Source organism: Mandrillus leucophaeus, unplaced genomic scaffold (genome assembly GCF_000951045.1).
Source record: "Mandrillus leucophaeus isolate KB7577 unplaced genomic scaffold, Mleu.le_1.0 Scaffold443, whole genome shotgun sequence".
Lineage (NCBI taxonomy): Eukaryota > Metazoa > Chordata > Mammalia > Primates > Cercopithecidae > Mandrillus > Mandrillus leucophaeus.
Genome location: NW_012104732.1, coordinates 1,529,921 through 1,545,497, shown reverse-complemented (window position 1 = coordinate 1,545,497; position 15,577 = coordinate 1,529,921). Strand labels below are relative to the sequence as shown.

General features: G+C 41.5%; 1 protein-coding gene across 3 annotated transcripts in view; it reads left to right on the top strand.

Moving 5' to 3' along the window:
• Positions 1-15,577, top strand: part of ARHGAP26 (Rho GTPase activating protein 26) — a 488,449-nt gene that overhangs the window by 389,082 nt on the left and 83,790 nt on the right. For all 3 annotated transcript variants that reach the window (XM_011994161.1, XM_011994160.1, XM_011994158.1), the window contains exon 19: positions 8,613-8,751. In XM_011994161.1, coding sequence (XP_011849551.1) covers positions 8,613-8,751 — 139 coding nt within the window. The remainder of the gene's footprint in view (positions 1-8,612; positions 8,752-15,577) is intronic.

Below are 15,577 nucleotides of genomic sequence, written 5' to 3'. Positions count from 1 at the left end.
CCTCTCCCTACAACCCAGAGAATCCATCTATGTCTTCTTCCTGGGAACCATAGTGATGCGTTTCACACACAACTTGAGTTTGGTCAGATAGAACGCACTAGCGACCTGCTTACCCTGTCACAGTGGTCCAGAACCTCTGTCCTCCACCTCTCTCACAGACCTGGGAGGGAAGCAGTGTTTGGCACAGTTCTGGGAAATAAATATCCTACATTAGGAGGAAACAGAGAGGAAACAGCTAGGAGATATGATATTATGTTTGGGAGCTCATGGAATTTTTTTTTTCTATGTTGGTGATACATACTGACTGTTTACTCAATTAAAACGAACGAATCCTTTAAATGAATACAGTCCAGAAATAATAATGATGATGATAGTAATAGCTAACTTTTACTTACAGCTTATTGTTTACAAGATATTGTGCTAAGCAGCTTTATATCCATCATTCAATTTTCACAGCAACCCTATAAGGTTAATATTTTTAGCTCTGTTTTTACAAATTATAAGCCTGAAGCGCAGACACTTTAAGAAGCGGCTGATTAGGAGAGGAACAGGGGTTGAACTTAGTACTACTCTCAGAACCCAAGCTTTCAAAATCTACTCTAGTTAATCTCTGTTCAATGCAGTAAACATTTATTGAATATCTACCATTGGCCAAAGATAAGTAGAATAGGTTTTTCAAAGCACCCCCATTTTATCAAGATAGAACTAACTGTCATACAGTGTGTTAAATGACCTCCAGTAAGATGAATAAAGTGTTATGGCATCACTGAGGAGAAATAATTTAATTCTAATGGCATTGGGCTCTGACAGATCAATAGAAGTTTTCTAGGCAGAGAAAGAGTAGAGATAGGAGGGACAGCCACTCAGAGGAGCAGCATTAATCAAGTTGTTTGTATTAAATTACATGATTATGAAAGACTGTGGGTTGTTTGTTAACAAGTAGTGGGTGATGATGCCAGAGAGCTGGATTCAGTCCATTTGCTAAGGGTCCTGAAAGCTGTAGGAAAAGGTTTTGTACTGACTTCTGAAAACTGGGAGCTCTCAGAGGTTTCCAAGTAGAGGCTAAAATGATTATGTCAGCACTTTAGAAAGACATCCCTGGAAGCTGAACCAAATAGTACTTTGATTGCTGACATCAAAATCACACATTAAATAAATAGCAACACAATAGAGTTAACCATACTGTTCTAAACCTGCAGCTCAGATAGTGTCACCTTTGACCTACAGGCTTTGCTTGGAGGGTAGAGAGAGATTCTTAATTTGTTTCTTTTGCCAGACTTCCTAAGGGGAAATACTAGCTCATAGCATCATTTCCTATTAATGATCCATATGCTGGACTCTCTTTGAATTATATGTGAACTAAAGAGTAGATTTGATGGTGTAGCTCTTTTTACCTACAGTCAAGTTTCAGAGTTGAAAGCTCAGATGGCAAAGATTTTGGCTCCTCCCACGCTATGTTAAGGTAGCAGTCAGTTATGCAAAATTACCATTTCCGTATGAACAGAATCTTTTCCCCAAACTCATACCTTATCACACTGAGTCTTAAAACTAAAGTAGGCAAAAACTTAAGGTTATGGTAAAAGCAACCAATATTTTTATGCTTCTAGCTAAGATTTTCAAACAAACAAAATATTGAATGCTGTCATGGTCCAAGATCTCAAAGCCCAGAAATTATATTTCTTACAAGGGTTTCCCTTTACCTAGTGTTTTAAAGGCTTACTTGCTAATGGCGATGACAATTTTAGATGTTTAAGAAGGCGAACCTTATCAAGAAAACAAACTGCTTGCTTTTCATAGTTTTGGTTCAACATGAAATTTCAGGCTACTTTGTGTGTGTGTGTGTGTGTGTGTGTGTGTGTGTGTGTGTGTCCCCTTGCTGTTAAATTCCAACACATAATAGTAGGATTGCACTTGTTCTGTAACAGTCTATGCTGTTTCTTGTGGCTGTGGCACTCGAAAGGGTTTCTGTATGTGGAGCAGGATGTATGTGTGTTCATGTGTTATGTACTACAGGCTTTTGTCAGCATTGCCTCTTTTGATGCCTATTAATGTTTGACAAAGTAAGTTATAATAATTCCTTTCCCAGTCCATCAGTTAGCTTTGGAAGAGGTGAGAGTGTTGATCCTTGAGCTGTTAATTCTCAGAAATCCCCAAAGATCAGTGCCCCTTTTTAATGTGTTCACTTTTAACCTCAGATGTCAAGGAGAGGAGCTAGTAATCATGGATGACCCTGCTTGACAACTGGACTAAGGACTAAATCCTAAGCAACCTCGCATTCCCGGTCAAATGCTATTGGCTTACAATGTAGTTAGCTCAATTTGAGTTGATTTGGGCCACCAATGTGCCTCGATCTGCTTTTACCAAAATATTGGTAACATTGAAATCCATTGCACTAGTTCTGGACTTGGTGCACAAAATGTGCATCCATTAATAAAATATAGTTGGTTTGGCAACTGACAGGTGTTTAGAAGTCGCGTTTTATTTCTTTGCTATTTCAAACAGTTGTTGATATGCGAAATTAATAAAAAGGTATCCCTGGATGCCTCACTGCGTTGAGATAGTCATTGGTACTCTTGCCTACTCAGGAAGCTACTCTTGTCCCGTGGTCACAGCTTTTGTAGTTTGTTCATCGATTTTTATTTTTAAATTTTTTGTTGACTTTCCTTCCAATGGTTCTTGCTTGTACTCTTTTTGTTCCTCTCCTTGTTAGGGTTCAGAAACAAGCTAGATTTACTTGTGTGTTAGGTTAGAATGCTTCTGCCACCGGGCTATTTTCTTTTTTTAGTGGTAAGTGCTGTGTAAGGTACTCTTCATTAATGTGATAAGGTAGGTTGTGCATTTGAACACGTGTATTTCCCCCAATAAATCCCAGATAAACCAGTAATTGTTTGAATTGTGAAGCTCCTTTAGTATTACTCAAATAAAGGTGGAGATTGTTGTTGTGTTTTCATCTATCCATCTTTGTCAGCAAAGAGAACAGGAAATAGAATCTTTCTGGAGATATGGAAAATCACAGCTCTCCATGGATTACCCAGGCTGTCTATATATACCCTCAGTTACTAAATGTAATTGGTTCCTTTTGAGAGATTTTTAATACAGCTCCCCAAACTACTTTCTAAATTGTTGATCCCTCTGCCAAAATGCTGATATCAACAGGGCATAGGACTTCCAACTGTCCTTAAAAAACCTCTGCAGCTACAGCCTCTGAATTTGGCTTCTTAACAGTTACAATAAATAAGCCCTGCTAAGACTTGCCTGGCTTCCACTGTGAAGGTGCTGGGTTTATGGGTTCTCCTGAACCATACAATCCTCTGCTGCATTGTCTGTCATGAGAAGGAGCGAGCTGTGCTCAACAGTGGTAGGTCTACATTCCTAATGCGTCAAACAAACCAATCCCACATTACTATGGGCCCTGGTGCATTTGTGTCTCGAGAACATGCTCAGTCTCATTTCTCATATAAACCTTTCTGTTTTGTGTTGTAATCCCCAGGCCTCTGCTGTTGATTTATTGTCTCAGAGCTACTTTGCAGTTATAGACTAGGAGCTCTTCATCATGACCTAATTTCCCTCCCATAAAAATCACAGCACATAATAAAGAGTACACCACACACATTACAGGGAGACTCCTAATCCTTTTAAATTGCAGGCGCATGTGACAGATGGGATTGAAGAAGGTCTAAAAATGTGTATGTGACATGGATAAGAACAAATTCCACAAGTGTCAATGCTCTGCAATGTCAAGATGGGCCAGAGGGGAATCAGTGAAATTTAAATTTTGTAGACAGTGCAAGGGAATAAGAACAGGAAATTCTGCCATTGCTGTAAGCAGTTAAGATCAATGTTTTGCAAAGAACAGTAATTAAATTTACACTTATAAATTAAATCCTCATGTCCTGACTGCAAATAATCCATTGTTGAATCTCCAGTTATTTCCCTTCTTGTATGTCTCCTTTTTTATTAACTACAGTGATATCTTCTGAATACTGAATGTCAAACTGTATTAGGCGCTTCAGTCCTCACCACAGTCCTAGGACTTTTTACAGATAAGGTCTCTGAAGGTCAGAGAGTTTTATAATTTGCCCAAGGTCACAGAGCTAGTAAGTGACTAAAATCAGATTTGCCAGACTCCAAAACTTACATCTTCCCATTTTGTCTTCTGTCTCTCAAATTAATGGTAGCTATAAAGACCACAAGTGCTTAAGACCCAGACAGTCAAGCCATCTAGGTCCCAGTCCAGCTGGACTCCTTCTCTGTGTGACCTTGGACAAATCAGTGAATCTCAGGGAGTCTCAGTTTTCTCATCTCAAGAGGGCAAGAATAATAGTACCTCCCTTACAGGGTTATTATGAGTAAAATAATCCATGTAAATGACTTAGCATGATAAGTGCTCAAATTCTGTGTTTTTATTGTCATTTATACCGTCACCATCTCATGCCTACTCTTTGCTACATACTGCACTGAGCATTTTATGTGTATTATCTTTTCAGTAGCTCTGTAAGGCAGATATTAGATCCCCACTTGCACAAGGGAAACACACAGAAGGGTTAATTATCTTGACTGAGATTATATAGCTAGTAGGTAGCAAAGTCAGGATTTGAACTCTAGTCCATCTAGCTCCAAAGCCTGTTTCATTTGTACCCGTATGATGATCTTAAGATCCTTTCCTGTATTTGATGTGATGATAGGCAGTGATGTCAGCGTCAGTGATGGTGAGGTCCATGTAGCTGTAGGTGCTGCCGCCTACTGAATGAGAAGCAGAACCAGGATCAGCCCAGGTCTGTCTGACTGCGGAGGCCAAACCACCCCTGACCACTGTTACTCGCAGCTTAAGGCGAAACAGTAACTTGGTATTTATGGATCTGCTAATTCCACTTACAGGAAGCTTGAAATTGGGGATACTTGGAAGAGTTACCCAGAGTTCTATTTTTGCTTTACAATTTTATTCCCCAATTGCTTCCAGAAGGCTTACAGTCTTCCTTACTTTTATCTCTAAGACATTCCTGACTAAGTCGGAATTAGTTTGTGAGTTTGGACAGTATTAACAGGGCACTTGGGGCAGAAAATAAATCTCCCCCTTTTGTGTTAATTTGGAAAGTCTCTATGAAATGAGTAGATTGTTCCAGCCACATGGTACAGCTCCATAAATCCACGGCTCATAGGTTATATGAGCTCCTGCTTCCGTCATTCAGCAGGCTCATTTGCACAGTGATTCTTCTCTGCAGACTGAAGAAAACTTCATTTGATTCTCTTGAAATCATCCCTTCCAAAATGAAATAGGATTGGAATAACCAACAAAGTTGTGAATAATTTAGATTCTCATTAGAATCCCAACTCGAGCTTTCAGCATAGAGGCAAACCCGTGGCCAGACAGTCAACAGGCTTTTTAAACAATTTGCATGTGTTCAAGTGTCAGAGTTAAATAAACAACAGTCACTTGGGGAATGATTTTCCAGAGTCATTAATGAAAGTTTGTGTCGTCTGCTCTGACTTGATCTAATTTGCAAAGGCACCCTGTACCTTGGAAGAACGTGTAATAGTAATTATGATAATCACATGTCTGGCACTGGACATTTTGCTGTGTGCTTCCTTGCACATTATCTCATTTGATCCTGAGAATAGTCCTATCAGTGGTCGTCAGGAGTCTGGGCCTGGCTCACAATGAGACCCAGGGAACTGGCCCCGGGACTATGACTCTTGCCCATGGCAAAAATCTCCTTGCAGAGCTGATTCTCTTATGCTTGAATAACTTAATTATTTTAGAGGAAACAGCTGATGAGCAGAGTGGAATTCTCCCTCATTTGTTCTCGTGTCTCTTCCTGCTCTGCTGTATATAAATATTATATTGGAAGCAATTTTTCACGCATCTGTCTAAAGCCATGGTCCTTCCTCACAAGTTACTCTTCTTTGTTTCTCCAGCATTTACTACAGTTCTCAGGAAATAGTAAAAGCTCGCATTTTTGTTGACAGTTGAAATCGAAGTCCATGTTATTTTTGCTCCCATTGTAATTGGGTGAGGATCTCATTTTCAATAACTCATTAGAAAAAAAGAGACAAAATTGGGAGGCCAGAGGCAAAGCAGGATGTGAGGGAAAATAATGAGAACCAGGCCTATCACTAACTCGGAATTCATTTTCAAATGCTCTTAGCTAGGGATTGCTGAAGGTGCTGTAACTGAGGCCAGAGGCAGAAAGGTGCTAGAAGACACTGTTAGGTTGAAACTCATCCTTGTATGTTTGGGACAACAGCTTTTGTAGTGAAGATTGCCTGGAGATTAGCCAAATGAATGGCTGCTACAGCCCTGGGACTTCACTCCCGGTCACTCTCCTACTTAGTTGTATGGCAGGGCAGGCAATCTCTCATTGTGAGATAGCCATCCAACTTGCTATGCTGTTGGCCTCCAGCTTAGAGATGCATCATGGGATGCATCTGCCTAGCACAGTGCCTGGCAGGTGCAAAACTCATACTTAGTAGCCATTTTTAAATGTCAATGATAATGGTACACAGTGAGGTTGTCACCTGAGGATGACCAAATAAAGAGTAGGAGAAAGCTTCTTAGAGGTTGCAGTCCTTGAGCTTTTCTTTCTGTTGTTGAGGCTCAGTAGGAGACTGGAGATGTTTGTAGCACTGGTAAACTTGTTTTTGGGTTTCCAGCTGGTCGGGAAGTTAGGAGTTTTTTCTTGCTTTTACTTTGTTTCCTTCTCTTCTTATTCCCTTGCCCCAGTTGAACTCAGCTACGTGTAGTGATTCAGTTTATCTTGTTGAAAATGTTCAGTCCTCTAGGGAAAATATGATACTGCTGTTTTCAGACAGCTGTGTTTAGGAGTGAGACTGATTTAACCAGCTGGCTGGCATCATTGGAGCCCGAGGACCCGCCAACCCATGGAGAGCAGCTGTTTGGGCTGAAATTCTTATAATTCTTATGATTTTGTTTCCTACATATCAGCTTTTGAGTTGTGTTTTTAAATGCACACAGAAAAGGAGAGAGAACCATGAGAAAGACTGATGTGTCTAGGGCCACTCATGGGTGAAAAGTGGCCCTAGACACATCAGAGACTGTTAGGAAGGAGAAAACTCAGGAGGGAGGAGACCAACTTCAAAGAGTAAGAGATGGTAATGAATGGATCCATAAATTTTGATTTTTCAATATATAGTGGGGGTGTTATGCAGCCATTAAGGATCATGTCTGAAGATTTTTTTAATGAGGAAATACTGTATAATGTTAGATGAAATGTATGTGATACAAACAGAATAAAGAATATAATTTCAACGATGAAAAGTGTGTGTTAACATCAACTGGGATAATTCATATAAAGCATTTAACTTAGTGCCTGGTGTGACAAGGACTCAGTAAACCATAGCTACAGGAAGGCAGACTCTCTAACCACAGAACATGTTTGCCTCCTTCACTGTTATACCCAGAGTGCCTACTGTAAAGGAGATACTTAAAAGGTGTGTGTTGATTGAATGAATGAGCATCAGTATTATTGTATGCATTTAAAAAGGAATCTGGGGGAAAAAACTGTTATTTTCTGAAATTGTATCTACAATTGTGGCTACTGAACCTCCCTGAGACTTAGTTCTTCATTATAAAATGCTGAGGACATTACCTGTTGCTCAGGATTGCTGAGAACTGAGTGGGCTACATGAAAAGAACACAGTATGATGACTGGTACCTAAGGGAGTCTGCAATAAGTGGCGGCTACTATAATCATGGTAAGCACCATGTAAGTATTAGCTATTATAATTATTGAAGTCTGCCATACTTTTATCTGTAGAAATAAAGATGAGAGTGATCATGATTTCTGTCTATCATTTTTTAGCATAAACTTTTAGAAGAATAAAATTCCCTCTTCCAAAAAAAAGCTTATAACTAAATAAGACCTAAATGCTTACAGTGGTTATCTCTAAGTGGTAGAATCGGGATAATTTCTTGTTTTCTTCTGGAGACTCTTCTGCATTTTTCAAATTGTCCATAGTACGTGTGTGTGTGTGTGTGTGTGTGTATGCGTGTGATACTTTTATCAAGATAAACGAGGAAAAGCTCAGCATCACAGATAACGTGGAACTGCTGAACTAGAAAAGGATGCTGCAGCTGAGCACAACTGATGAGGATTGGGAAATGGTGCCCTGCCCTGGGGCCCTTCATGAAATGTTATTTAAATCCATGTTTCACAGTTTAAGAAAGTTACGAAGTAATTGTTAAGAACTTAGAACCAATGAAGAAAGATAAAGGAATTTTTGATTCATTGGTTCTGGACAAAGGTAGTCAAAAACTTCAAGTGCTGTTAACAGACAGTGGCTTCTACTGAGCACAGCTGCTTTCTGTTTCCCTGGAGAGAACAATGAAAAGCCGCTCAGTGGAAATTGTGGCAGAAGAGGTTAGAAATGGAAGTGGGTGGTTATCAAACTCTGGGATAAGCTTCCAAACGAAAATGTTTAATGCCATTTCCTAGAAATGTTTAAAATGAAGTCTTGAGCAACTGCCAGTGGTCTTCTCAGATCTTTTCTTGCTGATTCCAAGACACTGCCAAGCTTTCCGTTGTACTGCTTCAGGCCTGTTTTCTTCCCAGTTCACAGATGTGAGTAACCTTGTTGTGAAACTTTGTTTGCAGATATTTAACACCGTGCCCGATATGCCTCTCACCAATGCCCAGCTGCACCTGTCTCGGAAGAAGAGCAGTGACTCCAAGCCTCCGTCCTGCAGCGAGAGGCCCCTGACGCTCTTCCACACCGTTCAGTCAACAGAGAAACGTGAGTCTCTGCTGCGTGGGGCCAGCGTGGCATTCAGGGACATCCCATGCTACCTGCCGCGGCTCAGGGTGGACACTTCCAGCTCTTCTCTGTGTTCTGCTGGCTTTTTGTGTCCTTGAAGACTGTATCATTGTGCCCTCCCAGGTGCCTTTTCTGAGTAACCTTGATAGGACGGGAGAATGAAAGGGAAGGGCTGCCACTGAGGATTCTCTTTCCAGATCTCCTGTGAACAAACAGCTGAGTCTCTTTTCCTCCTGCTCCGACACAATAAGAGCTGAGCTCAGGCACTGCTTCTTCAGCTCCCCTTTTGTTAGCAATTCCCGTAGAGCCAGTGTGCTTTCCTTTTCTCAGTTGTAATGAAATACCCATTAGTGTGAGTCACATGCCCTACTAGAATGTGACTCTGTGAGGGTGGCACCTTGTTCAGCTTGATGTTTTACTCCACCTCTCATGGTGCCTGGCATGGAGTCGACACCTAAAAATATTTGAAATTCATTAGTGAATTAATTAGGGAACAATACCCCACTTGTTCCAAATACCAGCGTGTTATCACCACAATTATATCACATCTGTTTTTCATCTCAGGATTTCTGAGTTCTTTGCAATGATCAGGTACTGACCCCTAAAATATACAGTATTGTTTCAGCCTTTGCTCTGAGAGCGCCTCCGTTTGCTCATCTGTAAAATCGAGATAAGAGGACCCACTCATAGGAAGTTATGCGAATTAAATGAAATTATGCATTTCAGCATCTGGCATAAGGCCTGGGACATGGCAAGGGCCAATTACTGAGAGCTGCCACTACCATTATTGGTTACTGTTTAATCACACACAGATAACCAAGTCTGGTTCTTTCATGCAGCTGACATTTACATGACAGCTCCCAGGCACTGGGAATATCAACATGGGACCTTGGCTTTAAGGAGTTCAAAACTGGGTAAGGAAAGTAGACAAGTGACTACAAATGTAAGTCAGCATCACAGCTGCTTCCTTAGAGAGACCTACACTGAGAGAGGCAGCGGAACACAGTGGTTAAACACACTCTGGCCCGGGTCGTCTGGGTGTGATTCTCCCTCTGCTGCTCGTCAGCGATGTGTGGCTTGGGAAGTTACCTGATATCTCAGGGCCCCATTCTCCTCTTCTGCAAAATAGGGTTGATGCTTTCTATTTCACGGGGTCGTTCTGAGGATTAAGACCCTTCAAACGTTGCCAGATGCAGAGTCAGTGCTCAGTAAATGCTGGGTGGTGATGGCACTGGTATTGCCATCATCATCATTATTATTACTCATTTCTGTGAGGTACAATAGAGGGACAGAGGCAGAACAGTCCCTTGAAGAGGAGAGGCTTCATATCTGGATTGGTATCTTTCTTCTTGTCACAAAAAAAGGTGGTTATTTAATCCCCTTGTATTTCTAAAGTAATGGCCTTCCTTACCATAACTCCTAAAAGCAAACCTTCCCCATCCCAAAACCCTTACTGCACTTAAAGATGTCATTGAATCTCATCATGTGGCTGTACCTTGCTATATTTAGTATCATTCGGGTTGTTTCAAATATTTTGCTTTTATAAGTAAAGCTACTATTAACATCCTTGTAACTAAATCTGCTCTTATTTCATGAACATTTCTTTAGATAAATTCTTAGAAGAATTTCTAGGTCAACAGATATACAAGGTTTCAGGACTTTGACCCTGTCCTGGGATTGGCTTTCCTTCTCACAGTGGCCTGTGTTCCTTTTAAATATATCTGGCTGGGGTCACTCTCAGTGTGGTCTGCACGTGGCCTGGGCCCCTGCGAGTGTACCAGGGAACACTTGGAACAGAACTGGCCTCACTCACACCTGCTGAATGAATGAGGCATCAGGCTATGGGGTAATGTGCTTCTCAGGTTTCCAGGACAGCCACGGTCACCTAATGTTTTGTACTAATCAGTGTACGGTGTAGATTAGGAGAGGCTAGACAGTATTGGTAAATTCCCCTAAGCTTAAAATAGTGCTGGGTGTGTAGTTAGACTGAAGCAGCAGCAGCGTTGGAACAGGCTTTAAAGCATTGTCTGGGAGCTCATAAGAATGATGATGGAGAGGAGGAGAAAATCAACTAGATCTTTGTCCAAGATTAATTTTATCACACAAGGCAAAGGATGAAAGTTAAGGATGTGTGAAAGCAGGACTGTCTCAGCTGCACAGCAAGCTGCTCTGTCCATGTCTGCAGATGGTAGACAGGGGATGCAAAAGGGGAAGAGAGTGAACAATAGGGCCTTTCTCTTAATGTTAGGAAATGCTCCCTGGAAACACGACCGGCGCATACAGGTAGGCTCAGATATTTGTAGGGAGTCTAACTTTCCCTCCTTTCTCAGAGAATAAACATTATAACTGCAAGTCTGTGTGTTCTTTAATTGCAATTTATGTATGTGTCTGTGTGTATATATTGGTTTGTTTTAGAGACCCCTTTTTTTCTGGGAAGCTGGTATACTATCCAAACCGGCATGAAGGGCACCCTGTGGGGGGCCAGTGGGAGAGTTGACTGAGGAAGACTGAGCTAGGAACTAGAAGGTTGTGCTGGGACCTGCCCCCTCCCAGGTTGTAATCCAGCCACCCATCACTGTTGGGTGAGCAGATGATAATGCACTGTGAAGTTTTCACACAATTCACCTTTCCCTTTGTCTGGTCTATGGACAAAGACAGAAAACTTTTTCCCAGCACTTTGCTGAATTTACTCTTTGGCATTAAAGTACAGGTAACGATTCTACAAATATAATAATTTGTGAAAAAAGGTATGTATTTCCATATAACAGTGATTTCAGTTTGAGGCCTCCTGACACACTTTGCTCAGTGCTTAAATGCCAGTCATGTACCTAACCCCTCATTCACCATTTGTGCTACAGCCACATAGCTCGTGTGGCTCACTGTGACTTATTTAATATACTTCTTTAAGTTAACCTTAAAGCAACTCACTTCTTTCCCTGGCTTCATCCTGATACATAAGATCTCTAAAAACATGACTTCGATGATCTCACTATATTATTCTCTAATATATGTTAAAATAAATATGTAACCATTAAGATGGAAAGTGGTCATCCATATCCCACCTTGGAATTATTTTGTGTACCACTTGTGGAATGCCTACCACCGTTTGGAATCCACAAACTGGCTTTTAATTTTGACTGACTTCCATCCTTCTTCTTAATTTAAGTACACAAACTCAAGTTCCTTTTGTCCACTCAACTAGAATTGGGTTCAGATATTGTCAGTGGGCTGTGGACACTTGCCGTTCATGTCAGTTTCCTGCTGCGCCCTTTCAGTTCATAGTGACACCTCTCCTGGTTTGATGCCACCTTACCTTTCTTGGTTCTTGCCACAGAGCAGATGCCCGGTTGGAGGGATGTGCTGTGAGGGCACACATGCACCCATAGGCACCTGCACATGCGCACTCCCACATACCTTACCTCTGCCTTCACACTTGCCCTGCGATAGTTTTCAGAACCTCATTTCTTTTGATAAGTCTGTCCACCTGATGTCTTTTGAGTCCAGTCATTCTCCTTTTTCTCTTCATTGATGCACTTGCAAGTTAATGTTTATTTGGCATTCCATTTGTCATACTCTTTCCAGTTCCCCAGTTGAAATGCTTAATGGGGCTGAGGCTTCCAGAGTAGCTCACTTAGGTATTTCCCTCCAAGAGACTCCAGGTGTTGTTGGCAGCATACATTTTTCTCCCAACCTCTCTGCAGTGTCCTTATTCTGTGCGGAAGTTGGAGCCCATTGTTTGCTCTTAGAGGTGAATCTTGGCCTCGGATTGTCATTTGCCTCTTTCTTCCTGGAGAACAAGCTCCTCAGGCTCAGGCCTCTGCCTTTGCACCTGCACTTCAGGCTCATGGTCTGGGATATTAGATGATGCTCATAGATGTGTGTCTTATTATCCAGAAGGGGTTTTTCCTTCAGTGTAAGTAGACCAGGTGTGTGTCCAGGTCCCTGCCTGCGACTCTCTCTCTTTAATCTATGGGTATTAGTATAGTCTTCTCTAGGTGGTTTTTTGTTTTGTTTTGTTTTGTTTTCCTTTTCCTAAACGTAAAGCTGTCATCTATTCTCAGAATGAAGAGCTTGATGGTTTCTCATGCTCTGTGCTGGGCAGGGACTTAGATCAGTTATAAGACAGCAAGTGGCTCCTCATATCATAGGCAATGTGTGATGGAAATGGGGCTAGGAGTGAAATGGGACCAGCCTCTGAAATTAAAACTTTGTGGACAAGAGGAAAGGGAATGATGGGGAAATGCAGGATTTAGAAAGCATCATAGCAACAAATACAAACCATCCGAAAACCACTGAATATTTTAGTGAGGAAGGAACTAGATATCAAAGTTATCTGTAGACAGTCAAGTAATGTTTTCTGAAAGGAGTTTTGAGAAAGATACAAAATGATGTGAAGATCCCATTCTGGTCCAATAGACAGGAAAGGTGGTCTGTGATGGGAGAGTCTCTCTGTGCGTAGCAGGGGGTAGCTGTTGTCTGTAGAACTGTGGAGAGAACTGTAGAAAGGTAATTTAGCCAAACTGAACCTGGAAGACATTTTCCCTAGAAATTGATTTTTTGCTTGTCTGTGTTTAATATCTATGACTATATAACTTACCAGGTGGTTTCTTGTGTTGGACGTTGTGCACCACAACATCCCAATTAATCTTTAAAATTATATGACACAGGTACTGTCCCTATTTTGCAGTTGAAAGGAAGTAAAATTTACATTAAATAGTGTACACTCAGGATTACACAGCAACAATGTAGATTTGAATCCTGTCATTCTACCTCAAAGTGACACTGTTAACCAATCGTTATTTTGCTGTCAAATTGTGGGATGGTTCGACAGGAGATGCGTTCCATTAGGGTTAGCTGTTGTGACCTAGTCTGCACACTCATCTTTATCTCCAAGGGAAAGTGTTTCCAGTTCCACTTAAGAACCTGGAGTTCAAAGTTTCATTAAGCTGGGCGTCTGCCCGTAAAATGCTGAGGGGCTGGGGTGGAAGTACAAATGGATACATTCGGTAAAGAACTTTCAGGCCAAACTAAATTTGAACCTCGTCTAATAATAACAATAAAAATAAAAATAATTATAGCTCTACTTATGAGCCTGCAAACCTCATTGTCTCGTGTCATCCCCACAATTAATAATCCTGTGAGGTAGGTTCTTATATCCAAATTTTACAGACAAGTAAACTGAGGTTGAGATGTTAAGCAGTTACACTGTTAGCAAATGGCAGAGAAGGGGTTTGTACCTAGGTAGTCTTCCTTCCCTATACTTTGTCATCTCCAAAAGAGTGCCTTTGTCAGTTCTTGAGCTACCAAAGTGAAAACCTTGCTAGCCTGAGTTACAGAAGCAATGAGAGCCATCTGTTCCAGCTTCCAGGGCTACATGGGGGCAGCTGAACCATACTGAATGGGTTCCTCAACATGCGTCCTGGCAGGCTGCACCCACATGACAGTCTCCCCTCCAAATCTAGCACCAACTACACAGAGAGCAATACGTGTTGAACGGTAGCTTTAATATACTCGGCCAAGCCACTCAGGCTCATTTGCAATCACCTTCAAACAGATGGAACGAGGTTTTTCAACTGTGCTGCCAAATGAATGGCAGCAAAGGAGATTACTGTTTAATCTCCAAGTTTCCACACAGATACATCATCCAGCAGAGACTGTACTGGTACATCTAGGTGAAAGGTACTGACACACAAGCTGTACTTTTTCCGGACAACTGTAGAAGGGGGAGCCAGAAGGATTGAACGGAGCCAGCAACAAGGTCTTGTACCTTATAGATTTCTTCCAAGAGGTTGCAAGATGGCACTTAGGATTTATTCTGTCCCAAATTTTTAGCATTTATACCAAGATGTTGAAATGCGTTTCTTGGAACGGAGGTTCATAGACTTGAGTGTGCATTCGAATCTTGTAGGGAGCTTGTTAAAAATACAGATGCTTGGTCTTCTACCAAGGATATTCTGAGTCAGGAGGTCTTGGCTGGGGCTCAAGCATCTATATATTTAAAGCACCCTAGTGATGCCAATGCTAACTCAATTTAGAGAAGTACTGGCTTGGGAAGGTGGGGACAGTCAGGGTGGCTTGTCTTCTGTCATTAGCAGGACATCTCTTTGAATCACTGTTGGGGTTTGGAGCACCCTGGCATGGTGGATGAAAACAGAGGCTCTGCAGTCAGACTGAGACTGAGCTGTTTTAATGTCATCTCTATCACTTACCACTCTGAGACCTGGAATATGTTACTTTCCTTTTCTGAGCCTCCGTTTTCTCATCTGTAAAATCTATCACTAGTAATAGCTTCCTTGGAAGATAATTGCCATGATTAAGTGAGCCAGTATATATAAAGTACTTGACACTGGGCCTAGACCATAGTAAGCACCTAATAAATGTTAGCTACAATTATGATGATTATCATCAGGCTATAGTTTTACCTTACAACTGACTAAGGAAATATACGCCTCTTTGGAGCCTGCAGATGCAAAGGGGAGGCCCATATGTGAGGGAAATGCAGAGTCCCCCCGGCCCCCCTGTTTGATGCTTGAGTGCAAAAACATCAGCAGCCTAGGACATGTTGTACAGTGTCGGTGGAAGTGGGGGTGGGGGCAGGAGGGGATTCTTGGGCCTTGTTTTACATGGATCATGTTAACTAGCTGCTGAGATTATAGCTCTGAATGATTTTTTTAGTTCCGTTAATTCATCCTGGACCCTCTCCCAGACAGGCCCAGTGAGAGGTTGAGAATTCAGCTTATGTATTTCTCATGTGTGTCTTCCTTGTTGAAACATGACTGGGAATTCATACTATTCAAAGGCTTAC